Below are 18,573 nucleotides of genomic sequence, written 5' to 3'. Positions count from 1 at the left end.
TATCATTTAACACTGTTGCATGTGCATGACCTAGGGACACAAAAGAGTTGGTTCTGTTTTAGAAATCCTTTATATGGCTGTGAAAGATGCAGCCTTCTCTTTTTGTTTTTTATATATCTCTTTATGTTTTCCTTAGGAGTCAGTTTTATCTTGTGTAAACACATAAAAATGAGAATATGAGATGTATCCAAATGTGGCCTAAACAATAGTCTATTTCTCAACATTCTTGGTAATATCTATTACCATTGTTAGAATGTTGGGAGTACTTGTGCTAAATGTAGTACTGTATTAACTACCAGTTGATAAAATTCTAGAAAGTGTGGGATTAAGTTGAAGTATTTCTTCCAATTCATCGAAAGTCATACACTTTGAAACAAAGGAACCAAAGTAGTAATTCTTTTTTAATCCTGTACAATCCTACTAAATATTCAAACAGCCTACTTTAATACCTCATCACTGATAAAAGTCAGTTGTAAGATGGTATAGCTGGGAGGAAAGAGAAGTTTCTTGAATGTTTGAAATTTCTAAAAATGTTATTTTATCTTTTAATCTAGATTAAATGTTTTTTTTTTTTAAATCAACATTAGTATAACCTAAATTTACAAGAAAAACCAGCTATCAATAGAAAAGTTCTTTAAAAATTCTTTTCAATTGTCTTTTTGGACCATGAATGGAGTTATTGTTACCTAAAATTACAAAGGAAGAATGTTTTGAGACACAATTGCCTTTTTATTCCCTAAAGTTTTTTAAACAGCAGGAAGAAAATGACTAAAAATCATGAAGAAAAAAGAAAACATTTTTTACTATGATGGATTTAGGTGGTTTTACAATTAAAATTTGGGGTTATTATATGTTGAAATTGAAGGGAGAATATATGCCCATCACCTAACTTTACCATGATTGTCAGATAACATTTTTTTTTTTTTTTTTTTTTTTGAGACACAGAGTCTTACTTTGTTGCTCCTGGTAGAGTGCCGTGGAACCACAGCTTACAGAAACCTCAAACTCTTGGGCTCAAGCGATTCTCTTGCCTCAGCCTCCCAAGTAGCTGAGACCACAGGCGCCTGCTACAATGTCTGGCTATTTTTTTTTAGAGACGGGTCTCGCTCTTGCTCTTGCTCAGGCTAGTCACAAACCTGTGAGCTCAGGGCAATCCACCCGCCTCAGCCCCGCAGGGTGCTAGGATTACAAATAATATTCTATTTGTGACTTTTTAAAGTAGAATTAAAATTACTAAGCTGAGGTCATTATCTGTAATTAAAATATAGTCAGTGTTCCATTATATTGAAGCAGCATTTCTTAATATATAAAATATCAGTAGATTCTCTTGCATGGTGGCTTTCATGTTATCATCTTTTTTACAGTCTTTATCGCTTGGGCATCAGATCTGCATGTAGCAAGATTCAGAAGCTTGCACTAAATCTCTCAGTCTCCTTTCCTAATTAAATAGATACACCCAATAATATGTTTCTGTTTCCCCCCAGTTTTATATTACTAATATCAATTCTGAACCAGTAACTATCTTTTCTTGGGCATTTTGGAGTTCTTTATACAAATTGTAAGTAAATTATTAAAATAACATGAATATAATTTAAAGTTTTCATTTTGAGGTACATTACATATAATTCTTTCGAAGGGGTTGAGAGAAGTGGTGTCAGCTGCTACTGTTCTTAGTAAATGCATTTTCATATGCTTTGCATGATGATTAAAGATTATTCAAACTGCTGGATATAACAGGTACCTTTTGCTTTAGAAAAAGACTATTTCACTCTTCTTTGGAAGGAAGAAAATAACCCATATTAGAAAATATAGCTAAAAAAAGTTTTATTTTTCTAGGTTCTATGTCAAATAAAAAATTATGCTTAAATATTTGATATATATTTTGCTTAGGTAACCTGTATCTCAAAGTAACATTTGTTTAGATCCTTTCCTAATATTTTACCTTAACTGTTATGGTGATATGTGTTATGTAGATTCAGATTTCTTGCAGGCTGGGAAACTTATATAATGAGCAAACCAATATCAGTTTTTGAAAGAAGCAAATGTATTACTTTTTAAGAGAATACTGATCATACTTTCAGTAAGAGAACTGGGCTATTTGGATATCACAAGCTCACTATATTATATATGCTTCTCTTCTTCCCACAAAAATCCAAGATAAGATTTTTTTTCATTAACTGCAGTTTCTTTATGAAATATGATGGGACATGATAGTATTTTGTGATTATGACAATAATATATTTCAATGTTAAGAGTCCCAGATATTATATGCACAATACAAAAAATACAAATCCTTTTAAAATATCCTGCTGGTTCCCTACCTTGCTCCCTGATATTTTTTCGACATTAATTGATTGAGAAAAAGTGGAAACCAGTGAGTAGATGTGTCCATAAGACAAAATATGAGTATGAAGTTACTGGAAGCAATGTAGTTTTTTAGTTTTGAGTTACAAAATTACTTGTTCTACATTGAAGGTTTTAAAGCCATATAGAAATAGCTGTTGAATAAATACAAAATTTTATTTCAGTAAAACGGGTTTGGCTTGAGGCATAAATGAGTTTTTAGAAGAGGGTCTTTTTTTGTAAAGTCTATCTTATGGTAGGTTAAAGAAGGTGAGGGAAAACGTGTTATTTTGTTTTTTTTTAAAGAAATACATATCGTCATTGCAAATGAATTATAGAGTATATTATAAGGATTTATGTTTTAAAAAGTTGTTATTTTACCTAGTTGTTTTATGTGCTTAAATATTGATAGTATACTAAATATGTTTCTGGGTAGTTCTACAAAAGCTATACTAATTAAAGCTGAATTAACAGAATGAATAGCATGTTAGAATTCTGTGTAGATTAAGATTTATTCCTCTATTCAGTGGCAGTGTTGATAGTGGGGCTATTGCCAAACTATAGCAACTATTACTCAAAAGATAAGGTCAGTGTTGTTATTCACAGATGTTACTTACTTAATTTAGCTACTTCTGAGTTTGTCTGATTTGTTTTTTTAGGTGCTGAGGGTGTAAATGGAGGAGAGGAGTCTGTAAACGTAAATGATGCAGATGAAGGATTTTCATCAGGGGCTTCCCTCAGCAGTCAGCCAATTGGGACCAAACCATCCTCTTCTTCTCAGAGGGGAAGCTTAAGGAAAGTAGCAACTGGGCGTTCAGCCAAGGATAAAGAAACAGCCTCTGCCATCAAATCCATTGAGAGCCCTCGAGATTCAGTAGTTCGCAAGCAGTATATACAGCAACCAGCTGATCTTAGTGTAGATTCAGTTGAGCTGACACCGATGAAAAAACACCTGAGCCTGCCTGCTGGCCAGGTGGTGCCAAAAACCAATAGTATAAGTCTAATCCGGACAGCCAGTGCTTCCTCAAGTAAATCATTTGACTATGTAAATGGCAGTCAAGCAAGTACCAGCATTGGGGTTGGAACTGAGGGAGTTACTAATTTAGCAGCTAACAGTGCTAATCGATACTCAACTATCAGTCTACAGGAAGACCGGCTAGGTCAAGCTGGTGAAGGTAAAGAGCTCCTCAGTCCAGGAGCCCCCTTAACCAAGCAGTCTCGATCCCCAAGTTTCAATATGCAGCTAATATCCCAGGTGTAGTTTTGACATCCTCTCTCCTCTTTCTGCTTAAACTGAACATATTTCATTGTGCAAGAAGACACTTCATCACACATTGTGAAAATACTGGTGACCATAATCAGATCTGATTTAGTTTAGGTATCTTCATACCATTTTTTTGTATGGAAACAGCAATAAGGTTTTATTTTCCCTCTTTCCTATATCTTCCCTTCACCTTTCCTTGTAAATGTGTTTGTGAAGCAGTATAAAATATTTGCCTTTTCCATGCCTTCCTTTCTCCTTGGGTGATGTGCAATCCATCGTAGGCTGATCGGTCCCATTTCAACACTGTGAGATTGAGGATATGTAAGAGGAAATGGTGTATATGATCCCTATGAAATGATTCTTTGGCTTTTGCTTAAAAACAAAACAAAACGGGTTTGTTCTCATAATCTACAGAACTATGAAGATTCTGGATCATATTTTTTCTCTCTTAACCAGGAGTGCCTCAGAGATTCTGCTATGACTTTGGACTTCTCTGAGTCTGTGCAATCATTTTCTAGAAAACCATGGGGAAAGGTGGTAGTGCTGCACTTTTCATTAAAATGAGGGTAGCTCTTTTTTCCCCCATCTCCTTTATCCCAAGGACATAAATGTTCAAATACTGAGGCATTTAAATCAAATTGTGACCACCTTCATTAGAGGGGCAGAGCTCCAAGTTGATTGTGTAATTGATAATGCACTTTGTCAATGGCTCTATAGTCATTATTAACATGTCTTCCCTCTTCCCCACAAGGACATAAGATCATTTCTGTCCTTAAAGTCTGAACAGCTAACAAATCAGAGAATCCAAGGGGCAAGTTCTATTTCCCAGGAATGATTGACACTTTGGTGCTGGGTTTTTGTTTAGCTTGTATGGGATTGTGTGTGTGAGAGGGGAGGTTTTGATTGTTTTTTTCTTTTCCTTTGTGAGCTGATGATGACTGAAGTAGAATAGTACATCTTCAGGTAAAGAGAGGGATTTCTCAGTCCACTTTTACATTAGACTATTAGAGAAACCCTTTCAGCTGCTTTCTAGGTGTACCTAAATTCAGTCAGATATTTTGGATTAAGAAACCTGAAGTCCTGATAGATTACATACTCCAAGGAAATACATCAGGGAGAGATAATTGGCTGAAAACACTGATGCTTCAATGTGACACATTTTTATAGAACATTCTACCAGGGGGTACTGACTTGATTTCTCCTACAGGGACCACACTGCCTTTGTGTTTAATGTAATGCAATTTGTGTACATTCTAATCATATATCTACAAAGTTTTTCATTTTTATAAAACTTGGAAATCATGCCAGTAAGCTAGATGTTGAATGTATGTAAGTAGCATTTGGTAACTGCTGAAAGGCTAAAAAATACATTATCAGTTAAAAAAAAAATTAGTTCTGATTTGGCTGAATAAGATTTTATTATAACCTCTTCTGGGTCTCAGGCACTAATGTTTAAAAAAGAAGGGAATGTATTCAGTTTTTAAAAATCAGCATATTGTGACTTGAACTGCTGTAAGTTATCCTTCCACAGAATACATCAGAGCTGTTAGTGCTGTGTACATGTAGATGTTTTTACTTTACTATTGTGAAAGAAAAAAAATCCTTAATTTATAGAAAGCAAGTATTCACTTAACAGAGTTTAAAATTTTATCTCTACCAATTAAAATTACCATAGATTTTGATAAACAGAAAAATGCCTTTTTTTCTCACACCTAAAAGTCTCCCCTTTTATTTATTGCAAGAACATTTTTTTTTAAAGAGGGACTTTCTGTTAAAATCTTTATAAGAACAATGATGCTTGTTTGAATTTAGTAGTCTATAACATTTTCAGCTTATATGAAAATGGAAAACTAAAACCCGAACTAATATCTACAACATTGCCAAAGTCTGTGGTAAAGATCAAATTGATAGACAATTACTTGATTGTGTGTTTATATATATGATGTGTATATGTATATATCACGGAGACATATTTTAGCTTTCCCTTATTTCTTTTAATTTAAGGGATGTCAAAGAAAAAGAATTTAAAAACAGCCAAAATAAATGAGGTATAAAGGTTTATAACATGCTAAGGGGGGCAGGTATATAAGGAAAGAAGCATTGTATTTATCTGGGAGTGAGATCTTGGCTTTGGCTGGAAGTTAGTCACTTTATGGCAGAAATACCTGGTTTACTTAGGAGCCTAAAGAACTGTTTTTAATTCAACAAATTGTGCATTTACTGGCATCTAAATCTAGCATGATTTTAGTTAAAGCAAGAAAGAAATACCAAATAATGCCAAATTACAGCAAAAGATACAATAAATATAAAATTTTCCTCTGGTTAGAAATATTACATTATACCTGAAAAGTTGGTTTTAAATGATTTTCATCTTAGAGGATTTCATTTATCTGCATGTACATATGTTGTATGTATACGTACCCATTAATGTTTCATGACTCTGCAACATGTTTTTTTCCCCGTTCTTTTAAGTGATATGATTTGGCCCCAGTGAAGAAACATTTCATTTTGCATTCAGGATCTTAAGAGCAGATTTCTTGTGCAAGAGAAAGTTAAAATGAAATGAGTTAGTTTAACAAATTGGAAGTCAAATTTTCTAAGAGATTTGTGATAGGCATTTGCATCACTTATTAGAGTTTAGTTAAAATTTTATTTCTGATATAGAATAGCTGTTACAAATATATGCCAGCAGTATTCAAACTTCAAACTTTAACAACCTTTTATTTTATTCTTTTTATTTTTTGGCCAGGGCTGGGTTTGAACCCGCCACCTCCGGCATATGGGACTGGCGCCCTACTCCTTGAGCCACAGGTGCTGCCCTATTTTATTCTTATTACCATAAAAAGTCCATCTATCTATACAGAAGATATTAGAGAAAATACTTGTTTTTTATAATAAAACAATTTGGTTGATGCCATCTATGCCAGCTTGGATTAAGGAATACAAAGAAATATCTAAAGGTTTGGGGAACTCTTCTCTATGACATTAATTACTAGAGAACAAACTAAAATGTAAAGTAAAATGTTAACTTGCAAGTAAGATTTTTAAATAAGAAAATATTTTAAGACACTAGGGGGAAAATGGCTATAATTTTAAATCCTGAACTTTACCACCACCCCATTCCAATTCACTCTTCTGTGCCTATTTTTTTTTTTTTTTTTTTTTTGGCCGGGGCTGAGGCTTGAACCCGCCACCTCCGGCATATGGGGCCGGCGCCCTACTCCTTTGAGCCACAGGCGCTGCCCAATCTGTGCCTATTTATTATAGAACCAGAATTTCTGTGCTGGATGATATCCTAGGGATAATCTAGCTAGTCTCCCACATCCTCTCAGCATCCACACTCATCCTCAGGAAACTGAGGCTCAAAAAGTTGTGATGTGATCAAGACCACATGACTAACGCAGAGTCAGAATCAAACCCAGTCTCCTGTCAAATGCATATTAACAACCCCAATGCCTGCTTTTATGCTACTCTGATAAATGTGGTATATAACCCTCTGAATTTCTATAGATTCTAGTATAGTAGTTGGTGAACCCAGTATATTACGAAAAGTATCAAATCCAGAAAAAAGAATAATAAATATGGATGGGGAAGTGTTGGAAATCTATATGGATAGATGGGTACATACATTAGATACATTATTCTTTTTTTTTTTTTTTTTTTGCAGTTTTTGGCTGGGGCTGGGTTTGAACCCACCACCTCCAGCATATGGGGCCGGTGCCCTACGCCATTGAGCCACAGGCGCCGCCCAGATACATTATTATTTATTCTAACTTATGCCTTACTATTTTTCTGCCACACAACAGTTGTATGCTGCCATTTTATAGTTAATTATATTTCTGGGCATTTATTTAATGCAAAATAAACCCAGTGAAATAAATGGCTTTGATCAGTGTTTCTAGATATTTTAAAGTAATTTTTTTTTTTTTTTTTTTTTTTTTTTTTTTGTAGAGACAGAGTCTCACTTTATGGCCCTCGGTAGAGTGCCGTGGCCTCACACAGCTCACAGCAACCTCCAACTCCTGGGCTTAAGCAATTCTCTTGCCTCAGCCTTCCGAGTAGCTGGGACTACAGGCGCCCGCCACAACGCCCGGCTATTTTTTGGTTGCAGTTTGGCTGGGGCCGGGTTCGAACCTGCCACCCTCGGTATATGGGGCCGGCGCCTTACCGACTGAGCCACAGGCGCCGCCCTTAAAGTAATTTTTAAATCAGCCAGTTTTCAGTCACCACGGTGGCAAGTTAATTATATTGCACAATGGGATATTGGAAAATAGACTTTAAATAAATTTGATCTTATTAATTTCTAATGTAGACAAAGGGATTGACTCTTATGCTGAGAATAGATACAAGCAATATTTCTTTATGTGATTGATAAAGATTTGTAGTGTAAAGCTTATGATTCCATTGCAGAATGGTAACCATGTCATTTAACATATAAAATGTTCTAAAGGCAGTAGTCTCAGCTATATAAGCTTATTATTTCCAAACTATATTCTCAAATTCCTCTTAGTTTAATTAATTACAATTATTTATTAGACACTGGAATACTGAGAATAACCTCTTTCAGATTATTTTGCACTACTTTTGTGAATATTTTAATGAAGTGGGGTATTTTTCCTACCTCACTTTGTGAGGTTTGTATGGGTCCATTTTTTAGTACTTTAGTTGTTGACAATCAGTTGTGTCATTCAATTCTCTGCATGTTCATTTGTAAATAAAAATAACAGTATCTGTCTTTAGGAGTAGTAGTCTATTTTTATGAACACTGGCTGGCAAGGATTTCTCTATTTCTGATCTGGGATTACAGAGTTTTATGTGTTTGGTTTTTTAAAAAATCAGTATTTCAGTTACACACTTGTTTTCCACTTTTAAAAAGTTTAATAAGTCATGCCAGTTATATGAGAATCTAAGTATTTTAGGGCAATTTTTCTATAGTATGGCTATGTTAAACAGTTTGAACATGAGGTTTTTTTATCTTTCAAGTTGAATGATTATCGTTATTGTTTCACCACTAAGTTGGTTGAGACACTTATTTGTACTTTAATTTTTTAATAGTGCTTTTTAGAAACAAGTTGTTTGAATATCAACTAGAAATTGATAACTTAAATTCTTATAAATTAGAATATTGCCAGATTACAGGAAGATGAATGCAGTGTAAAGTTGTTAACAGTGCTAATAAAATCATAATGAGTCAACGGATTGGTACTATTTTCCATGTACAGGTGGTCATATTGATAATGTAAAACATAAATTTTAGTATTATTTGCTTTGTGTGTACCTAATGGGCGTATCATACTGGCACTGAGCATACATAGGAAATACTATTCACAGAGGAGTCATCATCACCCAACCTCCCTGCCCATGTAAGCACATTCCTTCTAGACCTAACCATACAACTACAAAAGTTTGGAAACTTCAATCTTTCCAGTATTTTTGTAATCTAAGCCATTAGTCCCATGAGAAATATACATAAGAGCAAACAATTCAGGATAGAAGTTAACAGAAAGCTGGGAATGATGTGAAATAACTGGCAGCACAGTACAGAACTGTAGGGTCTATGTTTTGCTAGGGTCTAACATATTTTGAGAAAGTATGTTAATCTTGTTTACAAATTGAGGCATATTCACATGTCTGCTATTATGTTTAGTTATCAGTTCTACAAAAACAATTAAGTTTAGCTTAAAGTGTAAATGAGTTTTTCAAAATTGCATCTGGAGGTAGGTCTAATAAAGAATCTTCTGTTTTCAAAGAGAAATGAACTTAACTGGACAATCCATTCCCAACTACAAATTGATACTAATCTGATTTGCTGTATCAACTGTAAACAGCTCAGTGTTAGTGGTATCAGAGGAAATTCTTTACATCTTCATTGACAACACAGTTTACCAAAGAAAATACCTACCAAATATTTTTAAAGTACAGAACTATTAAGGAATGAAGCCTATTTAACCCAAATAAATATTAAAAGATTCTTTGACCTAAAAATAGGTTTACGGTAGCTAAAAAAATTCCATTTGAGGTTTTCTTATGTCAGTAAAATGTCAATATTTTACACTTCCAGTAGAAGTACCAGTTTAAGGTTATATCCAAATATTTCTTATGGCACATTTTCACGTCTCCTTAAATAAGAATTTTGTTCATCAGTATTGCATAAAAGAGGGAAATTCCTCAAATTGGTATATTGTATAATATTGTGAGATTTTTTTAAGTAAAATGGAGGAGAGAAATTATGGAAATGCACGTTTTACAATGGTCAATAGCAATTATTTCTAGTATGATATTGGAAAAAAATAAGTATGATATTGGTTAAATTAGTATAGTTTTGTTTACATAATTTATGTACATGATTACTGTTTTTTTTCCTTTGCAGAAAAACATGATTAGGTTAAGAAAAGCTCAAATGTTCATTTTTAAATGTTTGGACCAGTAAAATCACGAAGTATAATTATATATTAAACAATGTTCCAAATAGGTTCTATGTATTTTTTTCTTATAGGTGGTAGTTAAAAAGTAATGAACATAATAAAAAAAAAAAGTTTAATTAAAAAAAAAAAGTAATGAATATATTGATCAGTTATCTTGAAAGCTTTTTTTTTTTTTTTTTGAGACAAGTCTTAACTTTGTCGCCCTTGGTACAGTGCCGTGGCATCATAGCTCACAGCAACCTCAAACTCCTGGGCTCAAGTGATTCTCTTGCCTCAGCCTTGCAAGTAGCTGGGACTACAGACGCCCTCCACAATGCCTGGCTAGAAAAAATTAGCTTTCTAACAACCACTGATACTGGTTTGGGGTGTTTTGTTTTTGTTTTTTAAGTTTTATCATCCAAACCAAATTGAGACGGCTTTGTACTCCATGTGATGTTTTAAAATATTTGTAGTAAGTTTATCTACTTTACTTTAAATCTTTCTTATTCTAAAAATCATGCTGGCTTTACATTCAGTTTAACTGGTTAAAGTGAAACAGTTTTTAGGGTGCAAAGATTATTTTCTCAGTTCTTCTCATGATAATGTGGCTCTCCTGAGCTACTATTTCTGAAGGACTTTTTACTACTTTTGTCATTATGTAATCTGATCTCTGTCACAATGGACAGGCAAACAGGAAATGTCCCATTTTTTATGTTTGCCTTATGAAAGGATATGGAAAGTACAGATCAGGGTTTTTACCAGCTTCAACCTATAGCTTGTTATAAACTTACCAAGTATTCAGAGAATAGTGCTGGTGAAATATAAATAGGATAGGCACACAGAAATTATGACCCCTATTGAGTGATGTCCTTTTAACCTAGGACTAGTACAAACCTTCATTTTTTTCAGAACTGAAGGAAAAAAACCACACATTTAAGATCATATTTATTGGTGCATGTAAGCCGTTATCTTGTCTTACTGAACTGATTAATGCTGTTGATTGTTGAAATGTGAAATGTAGTAGTCACTGTTGACTTTGTAAATATCTGCCAGAGATGAAAAAAATATTTTAAGTTAATGTAAATAAAGATGTATAAAATTCAATCAATATCAGTCTGCAATGCAGAAACATATCTAAGATATTAAATATTGTTTCTTGAGAGATGTGTAATTTCTCCCTAAGTATATCTAGTTACATTAAGAATGTAAATTTTCTTTTGTACAGTATAAAAATACAGCTTTATTTGGCTTTTAACTGAATTTCCCTGAGTTGATTTTTATCCTACCTAAATTTTATATCTTAAAAGGGCCTTTCATCGTTATCTTTTTTCAAAGCACTCCATTTTATATGTGTATATCTGAACTTTTAATTTGTGTCACACCCTATTAAGGCAGTATGTAAAATTACATGTAACACCATAAAATAAGAAAAAACAAAGGTAGGCATGAGATTTATACATATAACATATGCAATATATTTCTAGTTAACTGCAAGGATACTAACAATTCAGCACTGAATTTTAAAGCGGACAAATGTAAAGAGAGATTATATGATTTTCAGATGTCCTTAAAATTAAATCAGTTTCTCAGGTAAAACATAAGTGTTTCTAATACTGAAATGTTAGAAAGTTTTCTTTCTTGGGTTCTTATAAAGAGGAGCCAACATTGTTAAATACCATTTACATTCCATTTAACAATGTGTTAAAGTGCCTGTTTCCTCACACCCTCACCAGCAATTAAACTTTTTGATCTTTCCCACATTGTTTTCTAAAAATACTTTAGTCTTCTCTTGTAACATGGGTTTAATTAAGGGTTGAGCCTAGGCCTTCTTTTCCTTTCCCTTTCTTTACATGCATTTTCTAGAAAAATCTTTTATGCCTTTTTTCCTTATGACTATTATGCTTGTTATGGACAAAAGCTTTTGTTCTCCATTTTATTTTAGATTCAAGCAATATAAAGCACATTGTCTTTTTGATATCTTGTTTATTATGCCTTAATCCAAATACTAACAGTTCTTAACTCTGGATCTGCATTTGTTAGGAAGGGTAAGACTCACCAATTGACAGTTCCAATTTTTGCTTTTATCAGATATGGAATACTTGCTCATTTTGAAAACCTTAGACAATTCAGAGAAGTACAATGGGAAAAGCCATTTTCCTTTAAGGTATTATAATACAGCTGTGATATTAATAAAATAGTGGAGGCACTATTCCTCCCCATACATACTTCTCTCATCCAGGTAGGTTACAATTTTTTATGGTCCAAAGAGTCTCTCATATGAAAACTGTAACAACTAACATTTATTGAGTGATTAGGATGTGCTCAGCACCATCCCAAATACTTTATTTTATTTTTACTTTTTTTTTTGAGACAGTCTCACTATGTCACCCTTGGTAGAGTACTGTAGCATCACAGCTCACAGCAACATCAAACTCTTGGGTTTAAGCCATTCTCTTGCCTCAGCCTCCCAAGTAGCTGGGACTACAGGCACCCACCACAATGCCCGGCTATTTTTTTTGTTGTTGTCGTTGTTTAGCTGGCCTGGGCCGGGTTCGAACCCACCAGCCTCGGTGCATGTGGCCGGTGCCCTAACCACTGAGCTACGGGCACTGAGCCATCCCAAATATTTTAAAGAAAATGCAGTAATTCTCTTAATACAGTTGCATTACATAAAAGTACTACTATTCTCCCTTTATAAGAAAAGTAAAAAAAAAAAAAAGTAAAGTACATTCAATATATAATACAAAGTCATAGAGATAAGATTGAACCCACTTAGGTTCATGCACTTGTGAACTTAAACATTATTATATTGTAATACTTCATAATAGTGTCGATTGTTTTCAACCAAGTATATTTGCCAGACACCTTCCCTATCCCTGTAAGGCCAAGCCCCCTGTGGGGGATGTGAAGAAAGGGAGAGCTAGATCCCAACAAAGCTAGATTACTAATAGACAAACTAAATCCACGAAAGAATACAGTCTTAATATCCTAGGCAACCTCAGTTACAAATTTACTCTTCTATGCATATACAGTAGTTGTAGTTGAGTACCATCTTGGGAGAAATGATAAAATTGTCCTTATTTGGTTCCATAAAGGCACCTCAGTTGAGAAAACCATTTTTACACCATAATAAAGCAGAAGAGACTCCCAAAACATAAAACTTTAAAATACCTGACAGTTCTTTTCCCCATCCCTTCTCCCATCCATATAAAATAGTTGCCAGGTATTATGAAAGGAAATCTGAACTTCGCTGGACTGACTTAAACATTATGATTTAATGTTCTTTTTAAGTATTTGGGAGAGGACAGAAATAGTGTCTTGTGTTTGGGCCCTGGGTTATATTGCAAATAGGATAATCTATGATAATAGCTTTTAGCCTTGTTCAAGATGTTAACAGCAGAAAGGAGTGGGACTGGCTTCTCCTAAAACTCACTTGAAGGACCCATATTTAGGGACTTTACCTTAGAGAACAAGTTGACACATGTCAAAAATGGAAACATTAGTTTTTGTTTGTTTTTTGAGACATCACTTTGTCACCCTTGGTAGAGTGCAGTTGCATCATAGCTCAGAGCAACCTCAAACTCTTGGGCTCAAGCGATTCTCTTGCCTGAGCCTCCCAAGTAGCTGAGACTACAGGTGCCTGTTACGCCCTGCTACGCTCTGGCTCAGGCTGGTCTCAAATCTGTTAGCTCAGATAATCCACCCGCCTCAGCCTCCCCAGTGCTAGGATTACAGGCAGGAGCCTCTGCCTTATTAGTTATGTTTTCATTAACAAAATGGTCAGCCCCAGTCATGCTGACCAGTACAAACTTAGCTCAGAATCATTATTTAACTGAAAACTATTAAGATTCAGTAAGAATTTTATTTTAATTCTAATATTCAGTAGGGAATTTCTTTTTTTTTTTGTAGAGACACAGTCTCACTTTATGGCCCTCGATAGAGTGCCATGGCATCACACAGCTCACAGCAACCTCCAACTCCTGGGCTTAAGCGGTTCTCTTGCCTCAGCCTCCCAGTAGCTGGGACTACAGGCGCCCGCCACAACGCCCGGCTATTTTTTTTTTTTTTGGTTGCAGTTCAGCTGGGGCCGGGTTTGAACCCGCCACCCTCGGTATATGGGGCCGGCGCCTTACCGACTGAGCCACAGGCACTGCCCCTCAGTAGGGAATTTCTTACAGAATTCTAAGAAATATATACTTTATTCACAACTGCTATGACTTTATACACACTGTAAAATTCTGACATAAAGTTGAACATATCTATTCAGTATTCTTAGATCTTCAATTCTTCAACAGAGTTAGACTCAGGCAACAGATAATAGGTTGGTCTCGAACTCCTTCTACCTCAACCTACCAAGTAGCTGTGATTACAATTTTTTTTTCTTTTTTTTTATTGTTGGGGATTCACTGAGGGTACAATAAGCCAGGTTACACTGATTGCAATTGTTAGGTTACAATTTTTTTTTTTTTTTAAGAGACAGTGTCTTGATGGTGCCTGTGGCTCAGTGGGTAGGGTGCTGGCCTCATATACCGAGGGTGGTGGGTTCGAACCCAGGCCCAGCCAAACTGCAACAACAACAAAAAATAGCCAGGCATTGTGGCGGGCACCAGTAGTTCCAGCTACTTGGGAGGCTGAGGCAAGAGAATCACTTGAGCCCGAGTCTGAGGTTGCTATGAGCTGTGACACCACAGTACTCTACCAAGGGTGATAAAGTAAGACTCTGTCTCTAAAAAAAAAAAAAAAAACAGCGTCTCGCTATGCTGACCAGGCTGGGGGCTCAATGGCTATTCACAGGCAAGATCATAGCATACTGCGGCTTGGAACTTCTCAGTTCAAGCAACCTCCATGCCCCAGCCTCGTGAGTAGTTGGGACTACAGGAAGAGATGCCCAGCAAGCCATTGTTAACTGTTCGGCTATGTTTTTTTTTATCTTTTGTCTCTACTCATCCCCCCAATTTTTTCTTTAAAGTTACAATGAACTGAAAATTACCTTTTCCTTCTTTTGAGACAGTCATGCTTTGTTGCTCAGCCTAGAATGCAGTGACCTCAATACAGCTCACTGCAATGTCAAACTCCTGGGCTCAAGTGATCCTCCTGCCTCAGCCTCCTGGGTAGCTGGGACTGGAGGCATATGCCACCCCAGCTGGCGAAGTTTCCTGTTTTTGTAGAGATGGGGTTCTGCTCTCAATCAGGTTGGTCTCGAACTCATGACCTCAAGTGATCCTCCAGCCTCAGCCATCCAGAGTGCTAATTATAGCCACTGTACTTGGGCTCCCCTTCATTTTCTTTCTTTTTTTTTTTTTTTTTTTTGAGACAGAGTCTCACTATGTCACCCTCAGTAGAGTACTGTGGCATTACAGCTCACAGCAATCTCAAACTCTTGTACTCAAGTGATTCTCTTGTCTCAGCTTCCCAAATAGCTGGGACTACACACAACCTACCACAACACCTGGCTATTTTTAAATACAGGGTCTCACTCTGGCGCAGGCTGGTCTTGAACCAGTGAGCTCAGGTAATCTGCTTCGGCCTTCCAGAGTGCTGGGATTACAGGTGTGAGCCACAGCGCCCGGCCTTCCTTTCGTTTTCTTAAAGCTGTTATCATTTCTCAAATGTATTCCCTAAATAAATCAAGGCTACTATCACATATCTTTCTAAATGTATTTCCTAAACTGCTTCCAAATTGTGTGACTTCATCTCTTCTTTTCCACTCCTACCTCCTTTATCCAATGATATTTCACTACAAATCTGACCAGTGCCCTAAATTCAGAACCGATTCTTGAACTTTACACACCTGTTACATTGATTCAGACTTTCTACCTGGAAAATTTTACCCTTCCTCTTTGCTTGGTCTAAATCTATCCAACCCTTATGTTTCAGTTTAAACATCTTTTCCTCCAAAGAAATTGTTCTTGACTCCTTATGGCCTGCCAAGATTTAGATACTCCTGCCAAGAGCTCCAATAAATGCTTGCACTTCTTCAATCTTATTTTTCTCAATATTGTCCTTTAAATATTTTCCCGTGCTAGGTATATACTGTGAGGGCAGAGATCGTGGTTGCCTCGCTCAATATTGTATCCTTATCGTCTAGTTTGCAGGAATAAATGAATCCAAAAGAAACAGTATTCTGCTAGTTATACTGTGCGTACCCCAGTCCAGGTTCGTTCCTTTTGTTCCTCATTTTCTCTACGTCTATTGATTCTATCTCCCTCCCTCTTCATCACATTAGTAGTCTGCTCTCATCTCCATATTCAGCGCTCGGGCCCTAATTCTCTGCATAGGAAGGACCGGCTCCTCTCCTCCCTCCCCCAAATCCTTGAGATGTACAAGATCCTACCTTTCACACCAAATGAGGAAATGTTTAAAAAAAAAAAAAAAGCGAACCATTCTCATGTTTTTCATCGAGAAAAGGTACTTAGATAAACCAACGAACACTTTTAAGATTGCCGCAGACAGAGCAACCTGTCAGCCCCCTTCCCTCCACGAACTTCTCCCTGTTCAAGCTACATTTCTTCCACTCTTCCCCGGAAACGGAAAGAGGACAGGAAAGACCCCGAACTCAGGCCTAAAGAATTCGTTTTCCGCCGGTTTCCTGCTGGGCGGGGCCGACTGGCCAGCGGCAAATGGCCGCTGGAGCCGTCGCTCTTGGCCGACTCCGCTTCCTATTGGTTTCGCAAGGCACCGCCCCCTGACCAGGGCGGGAGATTCGGTGTTCGCACGCAGGCCCCCAGTCTCCTAGGCGCCCTCCGGGCGTTCCCTGCTAGGTCGGGCTCTGCGCAGACTACCAGAAGTTGTGGTCTTCTGTTAGGGCCGAACTTGCCTTCTCTGCGGCGACGACTCAGCAGGGTATCGTCGGCAGGCGTGTGGGGGCTGGAGCCGCGCTGGGCGGAAACCTAGCAGGGCGCCGTGGGGCGTCGGGGCAGGCTGCCTCCTTTTCCTGCATCGCTCCGGGATTGTGAGGTGAGTCCAGGTGCGCCCGGCCCCGCGGCCGAGCCTAGGGTGGCCGTGTCCCCGGGTCGCGCGTCTCGAGGCTTCCCTGGGTGTTCGGGACAAGGTCTCTGCGCCTCTGTCTTTGCCCTCTGCAGAGTGCCCGCGGGCCCGGGAACCCCGGGCTGGTGAAACGCAGCCTACTGGTCAGCGGCTGGAGGCACCAGCCAAAGACTGCTCTTCAGTCTGTGATAGACTGTGTGCGAGGGATTCCTGATGTTAGCATACCTGTTTCCCGGCTACAGAGCCCTCTGATTCAACAGAAGAAATGTTACGAAAGTATAAAGTCTCCCTGTGAGGGATGAGGAGACAGAGGTCATGCCCCAGAAAATTACCATGATAGCGACAACCTTTGATGTCATCCCAGCGTAAAAGCGCCATCGGTCACCTTCGGACCATGCTCGGATTTGATAGACCAGGCTTTTTGGGTAGAGTTAAAAGGATGTTGAAGCATTACTTTTCACTTAGCAGTTAAAATCCTAATAAAACCAGTACACGTTCCCCTAGTTAAACTGCAACCTGAAGAAAAATAGCATGGCCCTAAACTTTGTGTAATGGCACCCTGCACGTTAAAGGGACATTATTCCATCACGTACTGAGCACTTTTTGTATTAGATGTTGCATGAGGTAGAGGTGTACAGAGATCCGCATTGTGAAGTTTAAAAGTAAAGATATTGGTAATAGGGAGCACTGAAAGAACACTTTTCATGTCAGGCACATGATTTCATTTAATCTTCACTATGGACAAAGCTACACGGTTATAAAGTGTGGCATTGAGATTAGAAACCCACATTTTTCCAATATTAAAATTAGTACTTAGCCACTAATTCATACCATTTTCTTTTTAAAAGGGTTACATTTTTTTAAATTGCAGCTAATCCTTTATTTGCTCTCAAAGGAAAGTAGGTTGCTGTTATTCCTCACGTGGTGCTGCTAAATTGCCTTGAAGTTAATTCCATGAAAGGAGTTGATCTCTAAGCACCAAGGAAGTGCCTTGAAGGATTATAGATGACCACTAAATATTGCATTTTACCAGGTGATTGTTAAGCAGTGTTTTTTTCAGAAACTGTTGGAGAGAAAAGAAAGTTTCTTATGAGGTCTTTTTAGGAATTTCTTCTGTTTGGCTACTTTGTACTAATAAGATGCTTTAAAATCTAGAAAACATGTTTGTGAACGTGCATTCAGAGTGAGTTATGCTTCTTCTATCTGGCACTTCATTTTTTCAAACAGAGTGTCATTTTGTCGCCCTCAGTAGAGTGCCATGTGCCCTCACAGCTCATAGCAGCCTCAAACTCTTGGGCTCAAGTAATTATCTTGCCTGAGCCTCCCAAGTAGCTGGGACTACAGGCACCTGCCACAATGCCTGGCTATTTTTAGTGAGGAGGTCTTGCTCTGGCTGGGGCTGGTCTTGAACTCATGGGCTCAGGCAATCCACTTGCTATCCTGGCAATTCTTAAGTAAAATACTATTGGGAAATTGCCTAGGACAATATTTAGTAGCCTAGAATATTTGTTTTTAAATTCCTAGAAAGTCTTTTTTACCTCCCTGAAAGAACTATTATACTAAGCTTTTTTTTTT

At 37.1% G+C, this 18,573-nt stretch overlaps 2 protein-coding genes across 8 annotated transcripts in view; both read left to right on the top strand.

The window, feature by feature from the left end:
• The window catches only part of HYCC2 (hyccin PI4KA lipid kinase complex subunit 2), a 97,289-nt gene extending 91,996 nt beyond the window's left edge, over positions 1-5,293 (top strand). For all 6 annotated transcript variants that reach the window (XM_053596620.1, XM_053596618.1, XM_053596621.1 and 3 more), the window contains one exon: positions 3,003-5,293. In XM_053596620.1, coding sequence (XP_053452595.1) covers positions 3,003-3,604 — 602 coding nt within the window. In that variant the 3' untranslated portion in view covers positions 3,605-5,293. The remainder of the gene's footprint in view (positions 1-3,002) is intronic.
• Positions 5,294-16,691: 11,398 nt separating this feature from the next.
• Positions 16,692-18,573, top strand: part of ORC2 (origin recognition complex subunit 2) — a 61,635-nt gene continuing 59,753 nt past the window's right edge. For both annotated transcript variants that reach the window (XM_053596624.1, XM_053596623.1), the window contains exon 1: positions 16,692-16,968. The gene's annotated coding sequence lies outside the window, so the exon portion shown is untranslated. The remainder of the gene's footprint in view (positions 16,969-18,573) is intronic.

The sequence above is a fragment of the Nycticebus coucang genome, chromosome 7, assembly GCF_027406575.1.
Source record: "Nycticebus coucang isolate mNycCou1 chromosome 7, mNycCou1.pri, whole genome shotgun sequence".
Classification (NCBI taxonomy): domain Eukaryota; kingdom Metazoa; phylum Chordata; class Mammalia; order Primates; family Lorisidae; genus Nycticebus; species Nycticebus coucang.
Note: the sequence above shows the minus strand (reverse complement) of the source record. Positions and strands in the feature narration are given on the sequence as shown.